At 49.3% G+C, this 27,491-nt stretch overlaps 2 protein-coding genes across 10 annotated transcripts in view; one reads left to right on the top strand and one right to left on the bottom strand.

Annotated features, from left to right (window-relative positions):
- FOXP3 (forkhead box P3) overlaps positions 1 to 12,268 on the bottom strand; it is a 19,561-nt gene extending 7,293 nt beyond the window's left edge. Inside the window, exons 1-3 of one of the 4 annotated variants that reach the window (XR_015158393.1) lie at positions 11,891 to 12,207; positions 8,225 to 8,260; positions 7,915 to 8,084 (exon numbers count right to left, since the gene is read on the bottom strand). Coding sequence is in view for 3 of the 4 variants with exons in the window: in XM_086386320.1 (XP_086242446.1) it covers positions 7,915 to 7,985 (71 nt within the window). In the remaining variant the exon portion in view is untranslated. Of the gene's footprint in view, positions 1 to 7,634; positions 8,085 to 8,224; positions 8,261 to 11,890 lie in introns of all 4 variants that reach the window. The other 3 variants (XM_086386320.1, XM_086386319.1, XM_086386321.1) reach the window with 3 other exon arrangements.
- PPP1R3F (protein phosphatase 1 regulatory subunit 3F) lies at positions 11,184 to 27,491 on the top strand. Of its 6 annotated transcripts, none has more exons than XM_086386311.1 (4): positions 11,184 to 12,543; positions 21,976 to 22,028; positions 22,243 to 22,325; positions 25,720 to 27,491. In XM_086386311.1, the coding sequence occupies exons 1-4, from the start codon at positions 11,555 to 11,557 to the stop codon at positions 27,016 to 27,018; spliced, it is 2,424 nt and encodes an 807-aa protein (XP_086242437.1). In that variant the 5' UTR covers positions 11,184 to 11,554; the 3' UTR covers positions 27,019 to 27,491. The 6 variants fall into 6 exon arrangements, with proteins under 6 accessions (XP_086242437.1, XP_086242436.1, XP_086242440.1 ...); XM_086386310.1 differs by having other exon boundaries at positions 11,443 to 12,543; positions 22,246 to 22,325; XM_086386314.1 differs by lacking the exon at positions 11,184 to 12,543 and adding an exon at positions 20,982 to 21,121 and having other exon boundaries at positions 22,246 to 22,325.

The raw sequence follows: 27,491 nt of genomic DNA, 5'->3' as shown, positions 1-27,491 counted from the left end.
TGGCCAGGGACTGTCCCAAAGGGACCCCAGCTCTGGTCACATGTGTGTGCCTGTGTACACACATACTTGGTGTCAGGGACACAGGTGTGCCTACTATGGCTCAAAGCACACCCCCCGTGCAGACATACATAGACCGAGTACACAGCCTGCCCGCACACACTGGCACAACCCTGCTGGGGAATTCAGGCTGGTTTTGGGGGCTTCAGTCAGGGTAGATTTCAGCACTTGAGTGGTGGACTTCAAACCTCCGCCCTCCTGTCCTCCCAGAACTGGGTACAAGCCACACAACTTTTGCTGACCCTGCTAGGACTGGGTTCTGATTTTCTCCTGGGAGCATTGTTACCCCAGTGACTTGGGCATATCTGGGAGTAAGAGGGGGGCATGGAGTCAAAAGATCCCTCTGGCTGCTGTAAGAGGGGGATGCTCTAGGGAGGTGAGGGCAGAAGTAGGGAGAATAGTGAGGAGGCTACTACAATAGTCCAGGCAAGCAACAGTCCAGACCAGGCTGATGGCAGTGGAGATGGTGAGAAGTGGTGAGTTATGCTGAGTTATGTTTTGAAGGTGGAGTCAGGAGAACTGGATGGCAGCTTGGATGTGGGAGGTGAGAGAGGGAGGGTCATGGTGACTTACGGGTGTTAGCTGGGCAGCTGGAGGGACAGAGCTGACATGACCTGGGATGGGGGAGCAGGGTAGGGGGTCATGATCCAGGTGTGGAGGGACATGGAAAGTCTGGCATTAGATGTGCAAGTGGCAAGGCCGGGTAGGAGCTGAGTGAAGAAGTCTGGAGCTTAGACGGGCATCTCTAAGATCATCTCCATGCTCCCACCCTGCACGGAGCTGGCAGGGCAGGTACCAGAAAAGAGGAAATACAGATTCTCTTGAGCCAGGGCTGGTACAAGCTCCTTGACTTGGCTCCCACCAGAGTTTACCCCAGTCTCTGCTTTGCAGGCCTGCCTCCCAGCCATTGCTCATGCTATTCGACCTACCCAGAATGCTTGCTCCTTTTCCTATCCAGAAAGCCCCGTCCAGAAAGTTCTCCTAAATGGCTCCAGAACCTTACACTCTCTGATGGGCAGGGCCTTGGTTTCTCAGATTCATGTAATCCAAGTCTGAGAGGAAGCCAGAACTGGAAGGGACTGCCAAGTCCAACTTCCATGCTATGGAAGTGGCTAACCAGGTACAGTGTCCCACAGCCCCATGGTGACTTGAGAACTCTTTCTCCAGAAAGTGTGTGTGTGTCTGTGTGTGTGTTCATGTCCCAGTCTCACCCCACAGCACTGGGATGGGCACAGAGCTGCTGAGAGCAGACCTGGGGAGTAGAAGGGAGGGTTCTGAGGGGGCAGTAGCTCCTTTTTTTCTTTGCTGTCAGTGGGTGTCAGAGCTATGGTGCTGAAGGAAGTAGGGGTAAGAATCCAGGTATTTAAACCCCTAGTCTTTCAGGGGCTTAGGGCATTACTGCCTGAGAATTAAGAGCCTGGGTCTGTGGAGGCTCAGAACAAGGGCCAGAGAGACTGTCGAAGACCCTGAAGACGTGAGTGAATGAATGAGTGGATGAAGGCAGGCAGAGATCACGGTGAGGCTTGAACAAGCCAAGGGACATCAGGCTGCCAGCAAACCATCCAAAGCTATGAAAGATGCGTGAACAGATTCTCATACCCCTATGAGGAACCACCCCTGCCGACACCTTGATCTCGGACTTTGGCCTCCAGAACTGTGCTACAAACCGTTTCTGTGGTGTAAGCCACCTAGTTTGTGGTACTTTGTCACAGAAGACCTGAGCAAACCAATACCGGTTTTGGTGGATGCATGAATGTTTCCCAGCGCTCTGGCCTGGTCCACAAGGCTAGCTTGTGGTCGGTTCTCCAGTTGCCTGGACCCTTGGCCAGAGCATATAAGAAACCACTTCCCCAGATACATCTGGAACCACCTGAGTCAGGGCAGCATAGATACATTCTCAGAAAGGGGCCGTGGATATGGTCTGTCTGGTGGTGGGGTACCTGGAGGGCCAGACTGGGCAGCCGGCTTCCTGCACTGTCTGTTGGGGCGTCCCTTTCTGACTATTTCTCAGAAGCCACATGGAGGATGTTTCTGGGACACAGATTGTATTTTCGTATCGGGGTCTGCATCTGAGCCCTGCTGTCACAGCCCCCGACTTCCCCAGATATTTCTGCCATTGACGTCATGGCGGCCGGATGCACTGGGCTTCATCAGTACCAAGGAGGAAAAGAAGGGGGCAGGTACCCCACCCCACGGGTTTCATTCCGAGAATTGGCCATCCCGTCCTGCAGCTGGTTTGGCCCAGGTGGGGTGATGTGGGTGCTGGCGGATGTGGTGAGTGACGTCCATCTGGCCACCATGACGAGCCCTGGGCCCTGTAGACCTGGCCCTTCTTGGGCCATGGAGAGGCCCAAGGTTTGACGCTTGGGGAGCGCCATGTAGACCCCACAGAGACTGGGGCCCTCGGAGTCTTCAAATGGTACGATGCCAGAACCTTAGAATCATAGAACATTATTTCTTAGATTCAAACGATCCCAGAATCTCGAACCCACAGACTCTGTGGGGTCCATGGGCTCAGTTTCTCAGTATGTGAAGGCCTACGTCCCTGGTGCCCAAATTCACTGGAACTTCCTTAAGTTCACAGTGCCTCCTGCCTACCAGGCCTGGAATTGCAGCAAGCCTCCCCTCGGCCTCCCTCCTAAGTTCTGGGAAAGCAGGAAGGTCAGAATCATCCTCTGCTTCCCCCAGCCTGGAACCAGGCTCTGACACTAACCAGCTGTAACATTCCTCAGGCTCAAATGTAAATTTAGACAATAATAGTACCCATCTTCCAAAGTTAATGTGTACTAAATGCTTAATGAAATGTCAGTGACCAGTAGATGGACCCGTGAAGGGTCTGTCTTCCTGTCCATTCTGGGACAAAGCTCCCAGACTCACAGCCACTATGCCAGAGATGTGGGAGGGAAGGAAGGGGACGTTGAGGCCAGCACACCTTTGGCTAGGACCTCATGGTGGGAGCAGGAAAGGCCCTGGTCTTTGCCAGTAGAGAGTGCACCATCAGGCTCTCTGGAGGGGCTCCAGGATAGAGTCCCAGGGACCAGTGCCAACTCTGGGGACATGGCTGAGCCCTGTCCACAGCCAGACTCACAAACAGACCGACTGATGTCCCTCTAGTATCACCACCCTCTGGCCATGAGGCTTCCTGACTCATGGGGCCCTGGGACCCCACCCAGCCTAGCTCTTGTGAGGCTGGCCCCACACTGTGACCCTGAGGGTCCAACTTGTGAGAGGGCTGAAGGGAGAATGGCAGCAGATGGGAGGCAGCCCAGGGTCCCCCGTGCCTGTGATGGGTGCCGAGGAGTAGTCTGAGGCCTACGGTTGGGGAGAGAGACAGAGCCAGGGCCCCTCTGAGAGTCTCGGGATCTGAGCTCGGGTCTCAGCTCTGCCACTATGTCTCTGTGAGGGCTTCATGGAATCTTCCTGCCCATCTCCCGGCCTCAATCTGCCCCCTCTGTATGCTGGGAAGGGGAGGGGTATGGAGTGGATGAGGGCCAGGGGCCTTGTGCTCTGTGTCTGGGTGAGCGGCTAGGTGTCTGCAGGCCTTTGATTCGATACTGCCCTTCTATCCAGGGGAATAGCTGGAGACCGGGATACAGAGAGACAAGGAGAGACAGAAACAGACATAGGCAAATTGAGAGACCCAGAGGACAACAGCTACAGAGAGAGATGGGAGAGACATGGGGTGGGACAGAGAGAGACACTCGGAGAGAGAAACAAAGAGAATGAGAAAGATAATGAGAGAGGAGAGACAGTGAGGACGAGCAAGGAACCCACAGGAGCAGAACGTCAAAGACAGAGAACAAGAGAGACAGAAACAGGGAGATGGGGAGAGACAAAGAGACAGACAAGAGAGACAGCAAGAGACAGAGAAAGAGAGAGAGGGAGACAGAGAGAGACAGAGAAAGAGATGCTCCAAGTAAGAACAGTTGTTGGTCTCTGGCTGGAGGAACTGATCCTTTGTTATTCCACAATAACAAAGGAATAACAAAGGGCAAGGCGCCAGGGCTTTCAGTGGGTGCTACATTGTAGTGAAGAGCAACAATCACAAAATGCTGTGGCCCTGGCACCAGAAGAGACACTGAGGGGGAACAGAAGGGGAAAAGCTCAAATACAGACCATGTATTTGAGCTCAAAAACATCTACAGGGAATGGAGTTGTGATGAATGTGGCACGTGGCATTTCAAACCAGGAGACATTGAAAGAGACTGTTTAACAAATGTTTCTGGGATAATTAAGGGGACAATAAAGTTAATGACTGACCAGTCCATTTTCCCACCAACCCCTCCCTGCCTAGTGTGAAATGTCACCCTCATCATATACCCTAAAATAAATTCCAGATCCATTAAAGGGATAAATAATAATATCTTATATTGATCTTGGGTTTATTGTATGCCAGGCCCTATGCTAAGCATTTAAGAAGGTTGAGAGATTTAATCCTTGCGACCACCCTTTGAGGTTGGTACTATTATAACCATCACAGTACCAATGAGGAAATGGAGGTATAGAGAGGTTAGATGCCTGGCTAAAAATCACACAGATTGCTTGGGCTGAGGTTGGGTTTGTCCCAGACAGTTTGGCTCCAATACCCACACTCTTAACCTCTAAAGTAAATGGAAAAAATGAAGCCATAAAAGAGAAGAAAAGCCAACACAGGTGAACATTTATCTCATTTTCAAGTGGGAAAGGACTTTCTAAGCATAAAACCAGAGACAGTAACCACAGAAGAAAAGACTAACCTCGTTGACAATATAAAAACATCATAAGCATCACAAAACAGCAGAAATAGAAAAACAACTTCAGCAAATGATGAATTGAGAGAGAATATTTGCTGTATATGTATGGCTGAGAGAAGGTTAATATCCTTTTATATAAAGAGCTGTGACACATCAATAAATTAAAATAATGAACACCCTATTAGGACTAAGGACATGACCAGACAACTGGGGGGGAAAAAGCATGAATGGTCAACAAACAGTATTATCAAAAGGTGCAAATTTCAACAACATGGTAATATTTTTCTTACCTGTTATGTTGGGAAAGGACTAAAAAATGATAATACCCACCCATGGTTAGCTCAAGTAGAGGGAACATAAAACAGGACAACGTTTTGGGAGAACAATTTGTAGAAAAGGTCAGAAACCTTAAAAATGCACAAACCCTTTGCCCTAGCCACTCGACTTGTAGGAATTCGAGGGATTAATCAGGGATGATTATGGGAAAAACTAGAAACAACCTGAATGTCCAAAAATCAGCACTTGGTTAAACCAGCCGTGGTTCACACCAAAGTGAAGATAGTCTGGACAGTTATAAAAGATCATTTTATGTTGAAACATTTTTCAGTGACCTACAAAAATGCTCCTATTCATTGAATAAAGCAGAAACAAAATCAACAGATAGCCAGATAGCATGATTCTAATTTGGTTTAAAAAAAAATACAGTTAACACTCAGTGAGCACTTGCTAAGCCTGCAGAGACAAAATCACACGGACCCTGAATGATCTACTCTGTTACTGGACATGGATCCTGGCCACACACACATACACACACCAGGTCCTAAGGGTATGACCCTGCAGCTAAACCATGGTTGACAATGGTGTGAAGTGCCCCCCAGGAGGCTCTCATCATGCGGTGCGAGCACAAGTTCATGTTAAGGGCTCAGCCCAACCCAACTCCTCTTTTGATCAGGGCAAACAGAATTGAAGCTCATTCTTGTAAAATGTAAATGTCCTTCTCAACGTTATTTAACACACTGTTATTAACCACCAACTGTACAAAGTTCAGTGCTAGACTTTGGGGTGTGGGGAGGCAGGCAGGGAGAAGGCAAGATGAGTGAATAGGAAAGGTGGTGGGAGAGACGGAGGAAAGGAGACAGACGGAGTGTGGTCAAGATGGAGGAGACAGCAACAGGGGAAATGGTCAGAGACAGAGAGAGACAGAGGGATGGAGAGTGTGCATTCCAGGAAAAGACAGAAAAAGAGTGGGGCAGAGAAACATAAAAAGAATGAGACAGAGAGGTATGGGAGGTATCAAGAGAGAAGAGCCGAAGAGATGCCACAGACGTAATTGAAATTTCCAGTTTTACCTGGATAGTATTTCAAGTTGTTCAAAGCTCTGCAATTCATAAAGATTGGCAGTTGATATATTTAAAATATCTTACCCATCCACTCATTGATCCATTTATTTATCTCTGCCTCTGCCTCAGCACTGATTAAGTGCTTATCTATCAGTCTTCTGGCGTTTGTTATTACTATTATTACTGTAAATAATACCTTACCTGACCAGGACCACAGGAGCTGTGTGCGTCTTGACAGTCCCCAAGGGCCCCCGATCCCCTCAATGCCTACCTCACTGTCGTCTCTTCCGTTGTACCCACATCTGGTGGGGGAGAGTGGGGACACTCACCTTGGTGAACTGGACTGACAGAAAAGGATCAGCTTGGCTTGTGGGAAACTGTCACATATCAAAAACAACTTTGCTTTTATACCGAGAAGAAAAACCACGGTGTGGAAGCCACAGACCTCTCTCTTCTAATAATCCAATTTTTTTTTTGATGAGTGTGTACGCTGATAATCACGGGGTGGGGGGGGTTCTCATAGGTTTTTTCTTCTCTCTCTCTCTCTCTCACTCGCTTGCTCTGTTTCTTCTCTTCTTGATTATGAGACTTAAACGGAAATTTTGAAATTTTGGGTTTTTTCTTTGCCCTTTACGAGTCATCTGAAAATATGATTTCTTCCCCTCACTACAGAGGTGAGAGGTATCAATGAGATAACAAGGCTCATGAGAAACCACAGTTTTTAAAACAATTGTGTAGAGTTAGAAAAAAAGGGAAAAGAACTCAAATAAATCACAGGGGCTTCTCAGGCAAGTAGAGATGCCACCCCATGAGTGAAGGCATATGTGAGGGTCTCCGAGGAAAGGGAGAGACGAACTACAGGCTATGCATGGATGGGAAATGCCAGGGAAATAAATGAAATAGGGTTGCATTTCCAGAGGCCTTGCTCTGGTCCAGGCCTGTTTACCCTTAAGTGGAACTGACATGGTCATCACGCTCTTACTGCCCAAGGATGAGGAGCTCTGGACATTCTTGCAACCCATCTTCTGAGACTGAGGGGCATAGAAGTTAATTTACCGAGAAAAAATGCAGGGAGTCCCTCCCTACCCCCGCACAATTCACAGAATCCAAGAGTCTGGGAATCACTCCCAGAATCCACTGAACATCACTGAATGAGGAAAGGGAGAAAAGTCTTGCCTCATTATATCTTAGGGCCTGAGAACTCTGACCCAGAGGCTGCCCTACCAGGAAGGTCCCAACCAGGCCCCAGTATTAATATATCCATCCTTGCAAAGCCTGGAGAGGCCCGTTGGGACACCAAACTTCTCATGGTCAGGTACATCATGTTCTGATGCTTCTGAGGCCCTCAGCCTTTGTAATTTTCTACTCTGACAAATCCCAGTTTCTAAGGATTTAGTATTCCAAATATCCACCATCATCCCTATAGCTGATAGTTATCTCAGATTTTCCATGTGCCAGGCACAGCACTGAACACTTCTCACAACTAATCATGTTCAATCCTCACCACAGCCCTTGGAGATCCATCTGTCATCACGGCGGTTATACATATCGGGAAAACGGAGACATGAGGTAGTCTGGCAATGTGCCTGGGATCACAGAGCTGGTGAATAGGGGCCCTGTGTCCCATCAGTGGTGGAGTTTGAAACCCCCATGTTTCCTTGAGCACAATGGTCTCACGTTTTAAATTCTAGGCTGCAATGACAGGGAGGTTCTGAGATTTGGAGATTCTTCGGGGGGCTTGAAGGTTTCAGGTTGTCCAAGACTTGGTGGCTGCATTTCCTCACCTCAGTGAGCTTTCCCTCCAATCAATCTTCAACAGGTGTGAGCAGCCCTCGGGCTTCTCCAGATAAGCCATGGCTGAGACTCTCTGCCCTTAGCACTCCAGTGCCCTGCAGAGCCTAGGGTTCTGCCATCCAATGTCTACTCCAACCCGTCTGCAAGATTGGCTTCAGGCCTGGGGAACAGAAATTGGGAAGAGCTTATTCACATGGTATAAACCTCCTGTCCAAGACCCAACCCCTTCACTTCTTTTTCTCCCCATTCCCTCTCAAGTTTTCAAAAGAAGGAGAGCCTCTTTCCTCCACTCAGACTTACCTTTCTGGAAAAGTGCAGAGGGGCCTGGTGGCCTGGCTTTGTAAAGACAAGAAAAAAAAAAAAAGTGAATAGAGAAAAAAGACCTAAAAAAAAAAAAAAAGCCAACAACAATAAAGAAAAAAAAAAAAAAACCCAAATCTCCCTACCATTAGTTCAAAACAATTTCACTGGTTGAGGCATTTGAGGTGGTAAGATATGTCTGAGACCCAAAGATGGCCCATGTGTGCCGAGCAGCCAGGGGAGGCACCAAGTGGGGTAAGGTCTCAGGCTGGAGGCCTTCAGGGATCCTGCATACAGCAGGAGCTTAAAAGATGTGGCATGTGGTTAAGAGCAAGAGATGGGGTGAGGAACGGGCTTGTCAGGAAGGAGTCTGACTTTACGGATGTCCCTTGCTCCTTGTGGACTTGGGGGGTCTGAACTATATAACTGTAAACCAGGTCAGTTCTAGAAGCTGAGGCCCCATTCCCTGCCCCAGGACCTGTTCCCTCCTGAGAGAGGGGGCTCTTTTTTCCCTTTCAGAGTCCAAGGTGTGGGTTGCATCCTCCCCACAGGGCCCCTACCCTTCCTCTCACTCTGTGAGAGGAGCACCAGAAAAGGAGGGAGAAGGCTGAGTGAGGGGTGATGCTGCTGCTGTTGGGGGCCAGGACTCGTGCACAGCGAGGACCAAGGGGTCAAGTGGGCAGAGGTCAGGGTCACCACCTCTCTGCACTGGACTACATCCTCTCGCAGAGGAGGCTTCTATGGGAGAGGGGACGGGATTAAATAGAGAGGCTGGCGAAAGTCTGCAGAGAAGTGGGCCTTTGACAAAGATTTGAAGGAGGTGAGGGGGGAGTCATGTAGATGATATCTGAGCAATTCCAGAGGAAATAGCCAGTGCTAAGATCCTGATGTGGGAGTGTGCCTGATCTGCTCAAAATATACCAAGGAGGTCCGTGTGGTTAGAGTGGTGCAAGTGAGAGAAACGGGTAGGAGGTGAGGTAAGACAGGGGACTGGGGGGAGGGGCATTGAACCATACAGGACCTTATAGCCCATGGTAAGGACTTTGGCTTTTACTGAATGAGCAGGAGGCCATGGGAGGGTTGTGAGCAGGGGAGAGATGTGAACTGTCATAGGATTTAACAGGATCCTTTTGATTGCTGAGTGTAGAATGGACTGTAGGAGTGAGGGTGGAAGCAGAGGCATCAGTGAGAGAAAGGCTACTGCAGTAATCCATGTGACTGATGATGGTGCTGGCAGTGGAGGGAGTGGGAGAGGGCATATTTGGGAAATATAGCAAATGGAGAGCTGACAGGATTTGCTGAAGGATGACAGTCTTAGGCCAGACCAGGACACAGATGAAGGACTTCCTGGACTACTTAACATCTTGAAATTTTAGGTGAGAAAAAAAAAAGTTCTATCTTGTTTAAGCCCATATTATTTTGTGTGGGTTTCCCTGTTATTTGCAACTAAACATATTAGTTCCTGGCCCATGACCCTATCCTGGACACAGACCTGAGGAGGGGAGCCCGCCGGGAGAACTGCCTTTCTCCTAGGGATGTTGTGAGTCAGAACCTTCCATACAGTGGGTGTTCAGAAAAATCCTCCCAGGATGGAGGGAGAACATGTCATGTTCAGTGGACACAAGCTACAATTCCGTTCCCACAGGAGGCAGGGTTTCAAAGTAAGAGTGGAAGGGGAGTGAGAGGAGTTCATTAGATGACCAAGAAGGAGCAGTACTCTTGGAGGAGGGAACAGTAGGAGTAGAGACCGAGACAGAAAGAAGGGAGCTGAGGCCACTGAGGGGTGTGGAGTTTGAGTCAGGCAAGAAAGACAGGGCTCTGGTTTGTGATTACATTAGTCAATGTCTGCCAACATGCTCAACCAACTCCTGGATGCATACAGTCATCACTCAGTGTTTCTGAGCTGGAGTTAGAAAAAGCTAATCTTCCCCATAAAGCTCTGACTCTCATTTGGCCATTCACTCAAGAATGATGCCAAGTCTGGAGAATACTGAAGATGATAATCAGGGGCATTCTTGGCTAGTGGTACAGCTCAAGGAAAGGCTCGGAGCTGGGTCGAGCAGGCCCAGTAACTGCGACAGGAGAGGTCCGTTGTGCCTTCTTAGGTTTCACATGAGGATGCAATCTAGGTCTCAGGGGCTCTGGGCATTCACACTCCTGGGGCAACAGGGAGTCACAGAGGATTAAGGAGAACGTAAATTCATCCATCACCGACTCGATGGACGTGAGTTTGAGTGAACTCTGGGAGTTGGTGATGGACAGGGAGGCCTGGCGTGCTGCGATTCATGGGATCGCAGAGTCGGACACGACTGAGCGACTGAACTGAACTGAACTGAAATTCATCCGTCAGAGGTGTACTCTTCCTAAGGGCTGCCTACATTCTACAGATCAGTGGCCTGATCACCCTACAGCTCAGGCGGCCTACGCACTGTCCTCTTCTCTGGCCTCCTTATTGGCTGTTCATCTTCTTCACAACACCTAAAACATCCCAGTTGGTTCTGCTCTTTGCAGTCCCGCCTCCGGGTCCTTCTACACTTTCTGGCTTCGGCATTGGTTCATCCCGTTCTAGCACTGCCCTTTGCGGTCTCAACTGCTTTCACTCTGGCTCCCCCATTGGCTACCTGGCAGCTCTTCCTTGCTACTTCATCGCCCACCCCATTGGCTCTTCCCCTCCCCTCCCCGCTGAGGCTGCTGACACCACCTCCTGTTCATCTTTTTTAGCCTCCTTATTGGTTACGTCTGCCCTGGCACCGCCCCTTAAAGGCGTAGTGCACACTTACAAGACTCTCCATTGGCTCACTGCAGCTATTATCGTCATCCTTCCTTACATCACCGGCGCGCGGCTCCCCATTGGCTCTTCGCTGTCTCTCTCTTCCGTCCCACTACCTACGCAACCTACGGATCTCCTACTTTTCTGGCCTTTCTGTTCGCTCCCTGCTGCCCCATCGCCTGTAGCCATTCCATTTTCCCAACCACCCCAGCTCACACTTCCCCATTAGCTATCCTACGTCTGCTCTCTTCATCCCGGGCCCGCACCCCCCACGCATCCAGGCCTCTCCATTGATTCCTCGATCATCCCGCCTCGTACACCGCCCACTCTCGGGCATCCCCATTGGTTGTGTGCTTCCCCTGCACGCACTTCATCGCCTACGTCACGCATGCGCGGATCCCCATTGGTTCTCCGCTATACCTGTCTTCGTTTCACCGCCTACGTCCCCCGTGAGTCGTAACCCTCCCCCGCGCTGGCCTTCCCATTGGCTGCCCGCCCCTTCAGGCCCTGCCCCCGCCGGTCCCGCTGCCGGTGCCGTCGGTGCCGCCGCCGCCGCCAATATGGCGCGCACGGCCCCTGTGGAGCCCCCGCTGCGGCATCCCGCGCCCCCCTCGCTGGCCTCGGGCGAGCCCCGCACCTCAGTAGAGGCAGCGGTGGCCCCGCGGAGGGTGCTGTTCGCCGACGAGGCCCTGGGGCTGCCGCTGGCGCAGCTGCGCCGCTACCGGCCGTGGGGCGGGCCCGGGGCGGGCAAGATGGCGGCGGCGGCCGGGCAAGATGGTGACGGCGGCGGGGCTGAGGACGACGATGGCGAGGATGGGGATGAAGGGGAGGAGGAAGAGGAGGCTTGCCCCGAGCCCTCGCCGTTGTGCCCCGTTCCCGCTGGCGGGGGGTTTTACCTGGTGCCCACATTTTCGCTGCCGCCCGCGCCGGGCCGTCTGGAGCGCTTGGGGCGCGTCATGGTGGAGCTAGAGGCGCTGCTGCCGCCTCCCGGAGCGGTCCCCGGGGGTGCCGGGGTGTGGGTGCCTGGGGGGCGCCCGCCAGTGCTGCGAGGGTTGGTCCGCGTGCTGAACCGCTCTTTCGAGAAGGTGGTGCACGTGCGGGCCTCACACGACGGCTGGGCTTCCTTCTGCGACCACCCAGCACGCTACGTCCCGCGCAGCCCGCCGGGGGCAGGAGCGGGAGGACCAGGAGCAGGAGATCCCATCTTGGATCTGGGCCTTGGCCTGGGCCCTGGCCAGGTGTCCGCCTCCTCGCCCGACGACGGTGGCCGCACTGACCGCTTTGCCTTCCAGCTGCCCTTTGCTGAGGGCGCGGGCGATGGGGCGCGCCTGGACTTCGTGGTGCGCTATGAGACCCCCGAGGGCACTTTCTGGGCCAACAACCACGGCCGCAACTACACAGTTCTGCTCCGGATTGCACCCGCTCCCATACCCACTGATGCTGAAGGGCTGCTCCAGCAGCAGCAGCTGGAGCCACAGCCCGAGTGCCAGGGCCCCGTGGAGGCTGAGGCCAGGCAGCTGAAGAGCTGCATGAAGCCGATGAGGCGCAGGTAATGTCTGCCAGCGCCACCTCCGCCAACGCAGGGCTGTGTTTAGGATGGAGGACAAGCATTCCAACAACCCTCAGGCCTGCTGTCCAGGACAGGGAGGAGGGCACGTTCAGTCAGTCAGTCAAAGAGTAATGGAGACCAAACATGTGCTAGGCCGTGTTTTAATTACTGGGGTTTCATTGATTTATTGAGGTCCACTGTAAAGCCCTGAACAAGACAGACATCTTCCCTGCCCTCAAGGTTCATACAAGCTTTTATAAGCATGGTTTGAAAAAAACCCACAGGTATATAAGATACATAGGATAAGATTAACTGCTGAGAGAAAAGTAAAATAGAGTAAGGGGATAGTTTGGGAGGGAATAGCTGCTTTAGGCAGGATGTTTGGGGAGGGCCTTTGAGGGAGTGAATCCTGGATGCTGGTAAAGAGTTATGTACAGATACGGGGGGGTTGTAGAAAAGGGAACAGGGAGGACTTTCTGAGGAGGTGCTGTTTTAACTGAGCTCTGAATGATAAAGAGGAATAGCTATGCACATATGACGGGAGCAAGGGTGTTTTAGGGAGCGAGAACAGCAAGTGCAAAGGTCCTGAGCTGGAAATGAATCTGGTATGAATGAAGGATAATGTGCTGGAGTGAAGAGAACTGCAGTGATATGGTAGTGTGGACCAAGGGCGTTGCCAGTGGGAGGCGGGGAATCTGATCCCCATTTGATGGAGCAGGAGGCCAGGGTTCCAGAGGGAGAAACTGGTTGAGGAAGTGATGGTGCCTGGCTTTTCCAGTTCAGCCATGTCTGACCTTGAAGCCTGTGCACTCTTTCCTGCTTTGCTCTAATATAATCTGATATCTCCTGTGGACTTGAGGGGCTGCGCCCCTGCTTTCACAGGCAAGCAGTGCCTCTGGCAGAGGCAGAACCAGATGGGCCTGGACTGGAAGCTCTTGATCTTTGTTTTTGCTGTACCACCTGTGACGGACCATTCAGGTCCTGGGAGAATGAACCCGTTAACCCCAGGAGGTCTTGATGTAAGATTCTCCTATCAAGTCGCGAGTTCTTCAAGAGTAGCAGCTAGGCCTGATTTTGAGGGGAGCCACCTAAGTCTAACCTGGGATAAGTAGGTTCTTTGTGCACTTGTGGGAAATGCATGCATTTCCCCACTCTTTGGAGGACTGGAAATTGGAATGGGAAAATGCTTTTTGGATCTTGTATATGCTTGATCAGAAGCCTCTGGCTGCAGCAAGATGTTTATGATTCTGGCAAAGTCTTAGGCTGTGAGTGGTTTGAAAGGTCTAGCTTGGGTCTGGTGCGCAGATGTGCCTGGGTAAGTGAGCAAGCAGACAAGTACCCACTTACCAACCAGTGAGCCTCACAGTAACTTGAACAGGGCAAGCAGCAAGGCTGAGCGGTGAGTGGATTCTGACATCAGTGCCTGAGTTCAAATCCTGGTCCTGTCTATTAGCCTTGTGACCTTGGGCAACTCATCTCACTGCACTGTGCCTCAGTACTCTCATCTGGAAAACATAATTATTGCACCTGCTTCACAGGAGACAAGTAAGAGCATTCGGAACTGAGCCTGGCTATTAGTGGGGCCATATAGGTGTCAGTATTAATACTTAGGGAATCACAGATGGTTTCTTGGATTCTGTTCCCCATCTCTGCTCTGCCTGTCATCAGCTGTGTAGCCTTGCATCAGTTTCTTCATCTGTGAGCCTCAGTTTTCCCATCTGCTAAAGGGATGTGACAGTCACTTTGGTGCTTGGATTGGATGCAGCAAGCATGGGCAAGGTAACTGAAGCATAGTGGCAGCTTCGAAAGATTGACAGTGGCCAGCATTTACTGATCTCTGTGAGAGCTTTGAGTTTGTTCTCTCTTTAGTCCTGCTGTGCATGCTGTGTGCTGTAGATGCTATGATTATGCCCATTTAACAGAGGGGAAAACTGAGGTAGTTCAGAGAAGTGAGCCAACTTGTTCAAGTATACTCAGCTAGTGAGTGACAGGACCAGGGAGGAGAGGTAGGGACCTTTTAAAAAACTACTGTTCCTCTTGAAGGCCTGATAGGATTCCAGGCAGATTCTACATTTTACTCCTGGTGTTTCTGTGTTTCCAGCATGTCTTGCTTTCCTTTTATCTTTTTTATTCTTTATTGATCTTAAGTGTAAAGCTCAATAGATTTTTACATATGTACGCCTTTGTGAAACCATCACCTAGATCAAGATAATTGAGTTGTTCCAGTGCCCCAGAATCACCCTCATTTCTGTCAGTTTTCCCAAGTCGTCATCCCAGGCAGCTGTCGTGGGAGCTCTGTCTAAGACGCAACAGTTTGGGTAGCAGAGTTTGGTCATTTTAGAGTGTGAAAGGAAGGGAACAGAGAAATCAAAAGCTTGCAGGGCCAAGGTGGGTGGAGAGGGTGTTTTTCTTTTAAAAATACATGGGTGGTTTTAAGGAGAAATTGAAGCGGCCCGTTCAGACAATTGTTTTGGTATCTGGCCCCAGGTCTGTGGTTCCTAACATGACTTGTGATATTATTTTAAGTGGGCAGATGGCTTTTGATAGCTTCTTTATCTTGATCTCAGCTCTTGCAAAGGGGAGGTTGGTGCTCACTGCAAGATCAGCGATGATCAGTGATAAGATTTTCTTTGTAGGTCGGTGGCTTTCTTGGCGAGTACATTTCAACTTATTATTGTTTTAAAACCTGGGTGCTGCCGGTGACATGGAGCGCTGTTGAAGAACAGCCACTCCCTGCGACCCAGCCCTCTTAGGAGATGGTAGAGGATCTTAGGGGCTAGCCTTCTGTGGGAGCCCTGTCATAGATGGCTTGCCATTCAGAAAGTGTTGGCTGCAGGCCTATTGTGCACCAGCACAGCCACATCATGTTGGGGCATGGGAGAAGTCTGTGCTAGCCCTTGGGATACAGCTCAGAAACTGAAATGGCTGCATTCCTCAAGTTGCTGGACTAGGCTTCTGATAACCCTCAGGCTTAGAGATGACCCATCAGCAAGCATTTATTGAAGGCCTGCCATGTGCTGGGCACAGTGCTAGGTTCAAATAGGGCAAAAACTGCAGACTGGTGCTAAGTTGTCAAAGGGTTGGTGGTGGAACTGGGTGGGAGGGGCAGGGATGGAGGGCTTGTTGAACAAGATCTGGCAGAGACCCTGCGAAGTATTTGCGTGCACAGTCTTATCTAACCCTTTCAACGTTCTCTGTGAGAAAGACTGTTTTGATCCTTCTTTTCTGGATGAGCAAACTGAGGCTCCCAGAGTCCAGAATCCCAGGGCCGGTGTGGGGAGGAGAGTCTTCCAGGTCTGCCTCGGCTTACACCCTTGGGAAGTGTCCTGTTCCTCTTAAAAATAAAGACAAGGAAGGCCTCAGCATGTCCTTTGAGCACCTCCTGCCTTCTCCCCCAGTCTGGCCTCCAGGTCTACTTGTTTCACCTCACACCATCCTTTGCCTTCTGAGCTTCTGTCACTGGGGTCTTTGCAAGGTGCTTTGCCCTTTCCTGCCTCAGAGCCTTTGTCCCTGCTGTTTCCCTCACCAAGAATGTTGGTCCTGTGCCCCTTGCAGCTCCTCATTTTGATCCTTCAATTCCCCTCCTGGAAGCCTGTCCGTCCCAGTGACCTCAGGCCCAGGTCTTTTTATAGCACTGATCAGCCAAGCAGGCAAGCCCTGATAGAGACTGTCATATAGCAGAGCAGATGAGCATTTCCACAGATCCAGGATCACTTTGCACCTTGCCTGGCAGTCCTACTTTATTCTGAGCCACTCTTGTCTTGTCCCTAAAGTGACTCTTTTGAATGTTCTTTACCTTCAGACTTCCTGCTTCAAAAAAACAAGTAGAAACCATAAAAGTGGAACTCCCTACGACTTGTAGCCCCCAAGCCTGCAAACTGATTTCCCACCTTTGTGTTTCCTCCCTTAGGCCAGTCCCCTGCTTACACTCTGTGTTCCATTTTTCCGCACCTTGCTCCAGAACCTGACATAATCAGTTACACTTTCTCTTCTGGCAGCTTTTCACTGCCCTCCTTGGCTGAGCCTCTCTATTGGCCTTTATACATGCCAGCGTCTCTACTGTCTTAACCATATGTCATTTGACCTTACTTCTGTCCATGCTGCTCCTGGCTAGCACCCAGTCACCCTTCTCCCCTTCACTGTTGACCCGTCTCTGAAGAGGTACCTACACCTCTCCACTCCTGCCCCTGCATCTACCAGATTCCAAAGGGGTGTTTTTGTTTTCTTGAAGTGGTTGAACACTCCTATTTAAAATACTTTCTTTCCTTGCCTTGGGACCACCCTCTGCTGCATTTCCTCTGAACTCTCTGGCTCTTCTCTTTCTCTCTGCTCTTTTCTTCAGCCTCATATATATTAACTCAGTACCTCTACTTGGCTGATGTCCCAAAGATGCCTCAAACTCTCCTCATTCAAGATTGACTCCATCACCTCTTCCATAGAGTCCTGAGCAGCCCCTTACTCCCCAACCCCTCCATTGCTCATTTTTCTTCTAAGCATCCTAAGCCCTCTCTGATCCTGTAGTCTGGGCCAAGGCCCCTTGTTCTAGGGCATTCTTTCCTTTTCTGAAGGCCCTGGCCTCAGTTTGTAGTGAGACGTTCATTAGGGGATTATTGGATGACCCTTTCTGCCCTGCTAGACTGTAAGCTCCGTGAGGGGTAGGGACATGGTCTGCTTTTGTTCACCACTGTATTCCCACAGGGCCTGTCACAGTGCCTGGCACTTAACAGGTGCTCAATAAATGTTTGTTGAAAGAATGAGTGTGAGTATCTTTTTTTGATATCTTCCTGCACACTGAATTGTAAGCCTCCTAGTCGGATTTGCTCACCATTTGTCTCCAGGGTCTGTCCCTGGGCTGATGCACAGTAAGGCCTCCATGATTTTTAGGTGTACCTGTAGGCGAATGAATGGGGACCTGACTTGCTATCCGAGTTAGCAGTTGGGACATCAGAACAATCAAAGTTGAAACAGGATGGGCCAGGGGTCATCTTAGTTGTCTAGAAAGTGAGGATTTTAGTGGGAAAGTGATCCTCTTTTATTCCATGGAAAACTAGTAGGGCATCATGGTCAAGGATGTGGGCCTGAGGCCACATTTTATGAAAATGGTACAGCTGGGATCTGAGCTGGGAGCTCCTGCTCTGGCACCCCAGTTCTCAACTGCTGTGCCAGGCTGGGTGATGGGTCTTACCAGCTGGGCAAGTTTCCTTCCTCTTTAGAGCCTCAGTTTCTTTTAGTGGGAATTTGGAGGGGAGTACTGTTGGTTAAGCACTTTAAAGGCAATTTCAAAATATTTCCTCAATCTGCCAAACAGCTCTCTGAGGTAGGTATTACTATTACACCCTCTTCACAATGAGGAAACTGAGGCACAGAGAGGTTAAATAACTTGCTCTAGGTCACACAGCTGGTAGGTGGTAGAGCTGGGGTTATTCAAAACTACATGTCATGACCCTTTATTGAGATGTGAGATCAGTTTACTCGATTCCAACAAACATTAAAAAACAGCATAGAAAATAATGAGTGCATCACAACATGTAGTAAAGGTAAGTGTTCAAAGAACAACTGGTTTTCAGATATATGTCTATATATTTACACATGTATGAGCGTGTACTGGGTTATGATGTAAAATGTATCTCACTGTGGGTCACTGCGAAGTGAATAGAGGCATTGCTTTAACAGAAACTCATAGCACAATAAACTGCTGAGCTTCCTCCCTCCACCCTACTGGGTTGTCCGTAAGTTCCAGAACTGACACACACAGCTGGGGAAGGCAAAGCAGTGCCCCACATAACTTGGCTTTCTCAGCCTCCTTCAAACCCCATTCTTTTCAGAAAGCAGATGGCTCAGGGTAACTGGGATTCCAAGTATCTTGGGCAAGTTTCCAAAGCCACCTGTCCCCTTGGAGAGTCAGCATTATCTTTGGGCTGACTGCATGGGAGCTGGGGTCTGCTGAGTTTCCCTTTGGGTTTCATTGCATGACCCACTTTGGGCTGGCCAGGTTCTTTGAAAACACGAGTGTTGGGGGTGCTCTCAGAGGACTTGGGTGGTGGCGGCAGTGATGTGACATCCCTAAAAGTCTGCTTTGCTCTTCTCCATGGTTGTCCACAGGGGTTGTCAGCCATCACTTGCTCACTCACTGTGACGATGCACTTTTTTTGTTCTGTCTTGGCTGGCCTAGGCTGGGGCCCCCAGCAGCTCTTTCAGAAACCCCACCCCCAGTCTCAGCTGCCATCAGGTCAGAGGCCACTGAGTCTCCTGATGGCAGGAAGACTTCTCAGGCCCAGGAGACAGGCGTGCAGGCCTGACATGGCCCCTTCTAGGCCACACTGTCTTGACTAGCTGTCAGGAGAGCACCCAGAAGAGCACCCAAGATGCCCCCTGATCTGTGTGCTCCAGCTTGTGACTGCTCATAACCCTTAAGGTGATACCATGTGGCATGTGTGGGGTTGGTGCCAAAAGGGCAGGTTTCCTTCTCAAAAATTAGCAAGCACACTGGAGGTACAGTTTTGTTCTTAATCTCCCTCTCCAGTTTTCTAAGAACCCCTCTTCTCTGTTACCGATTATTGAGTCAGTATATATTTGTACTCCCATTTCTTTTACTATCCTCCTTTTGATTAAAATCCTAGCTGCCTCCAAATATTTACTGTGAAAGACAGTTCAAGGATAGTGTTTTTTTTTTTTTTTTTTTTTTTAAGGCCCAAAGTTTCAAACTGTCTTCAAAATGGAACCCTCTTTGGATGTTATCAGAGTGGTGTGTAGTTAGTAGTTAGTGTGTATAGAGAGTTCCTTGAGCCTCAGTTTCTGCATTTGCAAACAGTTTCTGCAAAAGGAAGGGTATTGCTTAGAAGGATAGATATGAAGGTTTTCACATGACTTAAGTGTATCAGTGAAAAGGGTCCACGGTGGAGGAGGAGAACGATGTTTGTGCCTCCTGCTTTCATTTCTTTGACATCAGAGGAAGGGAGAATGAACTCTGTACTTCTGCTGACTTCGTGGATCTTGGGATTGGCTGAATTGCTTGACCCAGTTTTTGGATGTCCCCCCTCTTCTCACCTTCCCTGGCTGTGGAAGAGATGTTCTAGGGGCAGAAGGATTGTTATGTCTTTGTTTTTCTTCTCTCTCTTCCTTCAAATGGACCGTGGAGTTCTTTCCTTGCTGTTTGCTGCATCCTGTGTTCCCCCTCTTATCTCTCATATATACCCAGGGCTCTGGAGTGGCTTTTAGAAGTCTGATTGTTGTGTACATGCACTGGGCCAGATGGCAGGGGAAGGCTGGCTTAGTCCTGCCCTGGAAGGAGGGTTGCCTCTCTGTTTGTGGGTCTTAAGGATGCTTGAGAAGACCCTGGGAAGATGACATTTTCTTTAATGAAGGACTACATTAGCCAAAGAAGTCAGCAGAATTTGTGTTGGGCCACAAATCCAAAGACCTGGATTTTCAGCCTACTCAAGGGACTGGTGCAGGACCAAGCCAGTTTGCTCCAAATCCCCCATTCTCATCCATGAAGTACAGGAGATGATGGCTGAGCTCCTAAAGTCACCCACTCCATGCCCTGTAGTCTCTGATTCTGGGAGATGTGAGCCCCAGTCTGTGGAGAAGGACAGATGGTCCTTTCTGGATCTTCCAGACTCTAGATCCATGTGCATTGTTCAAGCTTTATATTAGCACCCTCCCCAAGGGTGCTAATAAAAAGCAGTTCTTTCAGCCATTTCTGTGTCTGGTGGTCTTCTAGCCACATGTCCCACAAAGGCAGGGAAACTGGGAATGACAGTGTGGGCAAAAGGCAGATCGAAAGCAAAGCTTGAATGAAGATGGAGGGAGGGATCTTGTCCATTATTGCTGCTTCCTATCTACTCTGGAAAGGATTGGAGATGGGGCTGTGGTAAGATCCCAGCCTCCCTCATCAGTTTGTTGGTTGAGAGCACAGACTTAGGAGCTGAAAGGCCTATGTTTCTATCTTCACTGCATGACTGAGCTGTTTACTTGGCTTCTGTTTCATCATCTGTAAGATAAGGATAATACTGTCTACTTCAAAAGAATAAAAGTATCTCGTAGGGTTCTCATGAGAATTAAGTGAATACATGTGAAGCTATGCTACGAAGTACCATAGTAAGCACTATATTCAGGTCAGCTAGTGATAATTCTGTTTCTGTAGGTAATTGTGAAGACAATTGATTATATGTTTTCAAAAAAGTTGCAACCACTTCCGGAAGTGTCAATATCATACTGTACTTCTTAGAAAGAAAAAAGCCCTGAGCTATTGCTTCAGCTCTTCTCAGATCTCCGTATGATTTTAGTTAATGGTTCCCTCATTGGAAACAGCTGATACTCATGAGAACAATGATTTCCGCATGATCCTCATGCCCTCACTTGTGGTAGGGACTGGGTGAAATACACTTGGTTTCTGCTACTCAGACCTTAGGGTCAGACTTGCCTGGCAAAGGAGGAAAAGACCAAAAAAATATCTATTCAGCCCCTGCTCTGTGCCAGGCCCTGGTGTCTGGCTTGAAGTCCTCATTTCCCATGACTGCCCTGTGCTTGGTGTATACATCCTGGCTCCTCTGTGCTCCGTTTTAAGATGAGGAGGGTGAGGTTCAGGAAGGTTAAGTATCCTGCCAGGCTGATACAGCAGTGGGTGGAGGGTTGGCAGAGGGACCTAGGCCTCTGCAACCTCAAATAACTGCCTTTTCTTCTGACCTTCCTGTTTTCCATTTGCTTCCTTCCTTCCTGTTGCTGTTTCCTGTGCCCCACAGTCCTCACTTGCCATTTCTTGGAAAAGATGGTTTCCTCCACAGCCAGAAATATACCCTAGAGAAATAATCCAAAGCTATGTCCTGGCAACCCACTCCAGTATTCTTGCCTGGAGAATCCCAGGGACGGGAGCCTGGTGGGCTGCGGTCTACGGGGTCGCACAGAGTCGGACACGACTAAAGTGACTTAGCAGTAGCAATGATGTCTGCTGAAGTCTGCTTTGCCAGAGCAAGATGAAAGAAATAACCTAGCTGCCCAGTAGGAAGGGAATGGCTATGTACATTAAGGTCAGCCCATGTGATAGGAGCAGTAAACAGCCATTTCAGATGGTTACAAAAGTATATAATTCTGCTTCTTACTGTTAAGTGGACAAAACCAGCTGCAAAATTATGCCTGTAGAATCTAAATGATTCGTAGAATGTGTGGAATGAAATTTTCCAGAACAGTAATGGTGGTTGCCTCTGGCTGATGCATGACTTTCCTCCTGCTTCTTTACACGTTCCTGTATTTCGTCAGTTTTCTACAGTGAGTGTGTAGACTTTATGACCAGAGGATAGAGAGAGACAGCAGAAGAGAAACTGCAGCTATCAGGTGAGGGTGGCCCAGCAGAGAGGCTCAGAAAGTGCCGGTAGGTGGCAGAACTGGCCTTTCAGGGCATCAGATCCATGCATTCTCTCCTCCGCCCCACAGGCCTAACGAAGAGCTGAAGATGAAGAGTGCGGACGATAATACCCCTGCTGTGGGTAAGCAATTGGCAGGCTGTGGGAGTTTTAGCTTATATTTACTATTTCTATCTTCCTCTTCTTTCTCCATAAATTAAGAGGCACCCTCTGCCTTAGATTGTCACAGAAAGCTTCAGAGGCAAATCTGACAACTGGCTAGAAGCATATATTTTCTTAATCAAACCAGGCCAGTTCATATACTTGCCTGGCCCCAACGCTGTCCTCCTCTTTCCAGCAGAGCGTCCTGATGTCCAGGAGACAGTGGGTCCCTTGGTGGCCCCCACACCTCTCCGTCCATGGCCCCAGATGACACTTCAGGTAAGCAGACCTGGCAGCCTCTGGATGAACGGCCCGATGAGAGGCTGGGTGGTGGGGGCTGACTTGCTCTGGGTCAACCCTAGGTAGAAGTTTGTTGCTGTTTAGTCGCTAAGTGGTGTCCGACTCTTTGAGACCCCATGGACTACAGCACACCGGGCTTCCCTGTCCTTCACTATCTCTCGGATTTTGCTCAAACTAATGTCCACTGAGTTGGGGGAGACCCCCAAGTCAGAACTTGGTGGCAGAACAGTAGAATGCAGTTATTTGGGCTTATAGAAATGTCATTTGCTTAGCAAATATTTATTGAGTGCTTGCTCTGTGCCAAGCACTGTTATGGACACTGGTTACACAGTAATGACCAAAAACACTGTCTTCATGGGGCTTACTTACATTTTAGTGGAGTGAGACATAATAAAACAAAGTAGTAGTTAAAATGTATGGTATTTTACCAATTAAAAAACAAATTTTAAAAATATGGTATTTTAGATGATGAGTGCTAAGGGAAAAAATAAAGGGATAAAGAGAGAGAGTATGTTGGTGTGTGTGTGGGAGGGGGGTTTAGAGGAGGGGAGATGTTTGCAACTTCAGATTGGGTGGCCAGGGAAGGCCTTAGTGGTCAGTGAGATTTGAGTGAAGAGCTGAAGAAAGTGAAATAGTGAGGCATGTGGATAACTAAGGGAAGAACATCTCAGGCTAGTGCAACGTCCCCAACCGGGGCTGTGGCTAATATGTGTGAGGAGCAGCAAGGAGGTCAGTGCAGAGGGGCAGAGTGAGTGCAGGGGAGCGGCAGGAGGTGAGGTGGGGGAGGGTGGGGAGGACAGATTGTGTGGGACCTCATGGGCTGTGGAGAGGACTCTGGCTTTTACTCTAAATGGCAGGGGAACAGAGTGGGGCTGTGATCTGACTTAGGGTTTAGCTGGTTCCCTCTGGCTGCTTTGAGGAAAATAGACCGTGGGGTTGAGGGCAGAAGCTGGGGGACCCTTAGGAAGAGGAGGTTACTGCAGTGGTCCAGGTGAATGATGCTGGTGCTGGCAGGGAGAGAGAGAGATTCTAGAGATGTAAGTGTGTGTGTGTGTGTGTGTGTGTGTGTGTGTTAACTTTTTAATACAAAGATTTTCAAGCGTATCAAAGTAAAGCAACCAGGAATTCCCTGGCAGTCCAGTGGTTAGGATTCCATGCTTCCACTGCACAGGGTGTGGGTTTGATCCCTGGTCAGTGAAATTAAGATTCTGCATGCCATGCTCTGCTAAGTCACTTCAGTCGTGTCCGACTCTGTGCGACCCCATAGACGGCAGCCCACCAGGCTCCCCCGTCCCTGGGATTCTCCAGGCAAGAACACTGGAGTGGGTTGCCATTTCCTTCTCCAATGCATGAAAGTGAAAAGTTAAAGTGAAGTCGCTCAGTCGTGTCCGACTCTTAGCGACCCCATGGACTGCAGCCCAACAGGCTCCTCCGTCCATGGGATTCTCCAAGCAAGAGTACTGGAGTGGGATGCCATTGCCTTCTCCTCTGCATGCCATAGGAGCAGCCAAAATAATAATAATAATAATAATAAGGAAACTAGTATAAGGAACGGATAAGGTGATGGCACCCCACTCCAGTACTCTTGCCTGGAAAATCCCGTGGATGGAGGAGCCTGGTAGGCTGCAGTCCGTGGGGTCGCTAAGAGTCGGACACGACTGAGCGACTTCACTTTCACTTTTCACTTTCCTGCATTGAAGGAAATGGCAACCCACTCCAGTGTTCTTGCCTGGAGAATCCCAGGGATGGGGGAGCCTGGTGGGCTGCCGTCTATGGGGTCACACAGAGTCGGACACGACTGAGGCGACTTAGCAGCAGCAGCAGCAGTATAAGGAACCCACATATACTTATCACCCAGCTTCAACAAATTTTAGCACATCCATTCCTACTTTTTCTATACTCCACCCACCCCTTCTTCTCGCCTTCCCTATGAAATTATTTTGGAGAAGATTTAGACATTATGTCATCCACAAATACTTCAGTTTGTATTTCAGAAAATTAAGCACTCAAAAAAAAAAAAAAAAAAACCCACAATACATCATTCCCCCTCAGAAGATTAACAGTAATTCCTTAGTATTACCAAATATTTGGTCAGTGTTCAAATTTCCTTATATTGTAAGTGTTTTAGGGTTCAAACAAGGTCAACACATTGCATTTGGTTGATGAGTCTTTTTAGAATTTTAAATCTATTTTACAGTTGTAAAATTGTTTGTTGACGAAGACTTGTTTGTCCTATAGAGTTTCCCACAGTCTGGATTTGGCTGATTGCATCCACGTGGAAACACATTTCTACTTAATTTTTATTAATTTATTCTATTTTATTTGATCTAATATTAGGTTTAATTAATTTATTAAACTATTAATTTTTATTAAATACATTTATTAAATCTGTTATTAAAGTAATTCAAATAGAATCAATTCTGTTTACTTCTATTTCCATTTTATTTATTAGCTGAAATTCTTCTCTAAAGAAAAGCTTTCTCTCATCAACTATTTGGCTACCTTGAGCATATATACACTGAGGATATATATAGTTTGTATAGAAAGCTGGATAAATATTTAAAATTTTCCCTTTCATTTACCAGTTTTCAGAAGAAATGAACACCAAAGGTGACCAGTTAGGGATTTAAGTTTTGGGGTGATATTATTAACTCATGAATTTTAAACATATTTGATGAGTTTCAACCCATTGAACCTATTTATTTATTTTGATAATAAATTTAACTGCTTAAGTTGAACTGTCTCTGGCCAGTGGGAATTTATTTTCATTGGCTCCAGACTTGTTTTGACACATCCCCAACATTCTTTGAGCACTTTCTTACATTCTGGTATGTCAATATGTCACAACCTCATCTTGTACTTTTCCTGCCCCATACTTGAAAAACAGTCATTTATTTCAGGATCCCTGATTCCTTTTAGTGGAGAATGGTATTTAGAAACCAAGATCTGGGAGCTAGGAATGCTTGTTGCTACTAGACTGGTCATTGTTTCTAGGCCTTGTCAAAAGACAGTGCTAGGAAATACAATTTTTTTTTAAAGAGAAAATATATGAATTCATATGGATGTCCTGGATATGTTTTGGAGGTCAACCAATAGTTTTTACTGATAGTTGTTCATCAAATATTGGTGCCCACTGAATTGCTCAGCTTTATGATCTGCAGGAAGTCCCCTTTTATTCCATCTATTTTAATATAGGCATACTCTTTGGAGTTAAGGAAATTATAGTTCTTTAAGGAGTTTTCATCTGGAAACACTTGTGGGGCTGGGTGCAGGCTGTCAGCAGTTCTCATTGTCTCTGCTTGTTTCCCTGCCTCCCCTGCCTCTTCATTCCCTTCCCTTTCTCTCTGCTCCCACCTCCCACCATGGTTTCCAGGTTTCTGAAGTTACAGTGACTGGCAGACCCCCAGAGGAAGGTGATGTCACCAGAAGCAGCCCGCCTGTGACTTTCACAGAGGTTCCCCAGGCACCAGCCATCAGGATTCCCCTCTCTTCTTCTCTCTGCGCCCTGGGTCGCTCTCCCCGGGACCAGGCCTCTGGGCCTGATGCAAGTGAGGGGGCAGCTGGGCCTCTCCTGGAACCGAGCCAGCGACAGATGGAGGCCACGTGGGAAGTATCCGGCGAGAATGGAAGGGGCCGAAAGGAGCCCATAGTGGGAGCTGTCATGGACAAGCCTCCCGGGGGGCTGGAGGTTGTGAGTGGGTTGGAGGAGCTGCTTGGAGAGGACACCATCGACCAGGAGCTGGAGCAGCTCTACCAGTCCCACCTGAGCCGCCTGCGGGCTGCCGTGGCTGCTGGTGGGGCGGGAGGTGGTGGGGAGGGGTCCATAGATGGAGGGGTGTCCCCCAGCCAGCCCCTGGGCATACTCACAGACCGCGACCTGATCTTGAAGTGGCCTGGCCCTGAGCGGGCCCTGAACAGTGCCCTGGCTGAGGAGATCACGCTGCACTATGCCCGGCTGGGACGTGGTGTGGAGCTCATCAAGGACACCGAGGACCCTGATGAGGAGGGGGAGGGGGAAGAGGGGCTCTCCATCATACCCTCCAGCCCAGAAGGGGACACCCCTAAGGAATCACCTCCAGAAATCCTCTCGGGGGCCCCTTCTTTGGTATCTACTATGGGAGATGTGTGGCTCCCATGGGCGGAGGGTTCTGGATGTAACAGCCCTGTGGCTCTGGGTATAGAGGGTCAATTCAGTGGGGCTCCAGAGAAGGGGACGAGCAAGGACTCTGACTCTTTGCATGTGAGTAGGATGATATCTGGGGTGACTGGGTCCTCAGGTGCCACAGAAGCCCAGATGGAGTTTACCACTGAGTTGGCAGACAGGCTGATTTCTATATCTGGCCAGGAGCCAGCTGCTCTGGTCCTGCAGGGGCGGCAAGATCTCTCCCTCCTTGGTCCCTTAGGGACTGAAGTCTGTCCTTCCAGCCTGGCCAGGCCCCATGTAAGCCCCCAGGATGAAGGGGGTTCAGGCCCAAGCCTTGAACCCCCAAAGAGGTCTCCTACCCTAGCAGACCCTGCAGAAAGCATGTGTGTATTGCCTCCCCAGCTCTGGGGACCCCTGACCCAGACTCTGGGGGTCCTAGCTGTGCTGGTGGTGGTCCCTGTGGCTCTGAACAATGGTATGTCCCTCCTGGTGCTTGCACTGTGCCTCTCTCTGGTCTGGTTCTTGTAGGAGCTGCTTGTGAGATGAGCAATAACAGGTTTCCCCTCTCTGGGGAGGGGCAGCCCCTGCATCACCCCCCCCCCCAGAGGGTTCAGATGGGTTGTGTGGTCTGTTCAGTGAACAGTCCTTTGCTTCTGAGAATACTTGACTGGAGAGAGACCTCTTTGTCCCTCAGCTCTCCAGTGAGCACGGGGTTCCCTGTGGTGATACCAGTGGAGAGAAGTGGCATGCGGGGATGGTGTAAGAACTTGCAGAATGGAATTGGGCATGTCCTCCCCTCCCACCCCACCCTCAAGCCTGTATTTATTTTTGTATAATTCTCTGGTTGAGGGAGAGTGGTCATGAGCTGGTCTTGGGGCACAATTACCCAGAGATGTATTTATTAACAGCCAACCTGTGCAACCTGCTGGAGCTTTATTTTTAATTTAATTTATATAGAGTACCTATTATTATACGCCGCAATAGAACTCTATGAGAAACAA

The sequence above is a fragment of the Bos grunniens genome, chromosome X (genome assembly GCF_055505025.1).
Source record: "Bos grunniens cultivar Pamir isolate PY7600 chromosome X, Bosgru_T2T1.0, whole genome shotgun sequence".
In the NCBI taxonomy this organism is placed as follows: domain Eukaryota; kingdom Metazoa; phylum Chordata; class Mammalia; order Artiodactyla; family Bovidae; genus Bos; species Bos grunniens.
The sequence above is the reverse complement of the archived record's forward strand: the minus strand, read 5'-3'. Positions and strand labels throughout refer to the sequence as shown.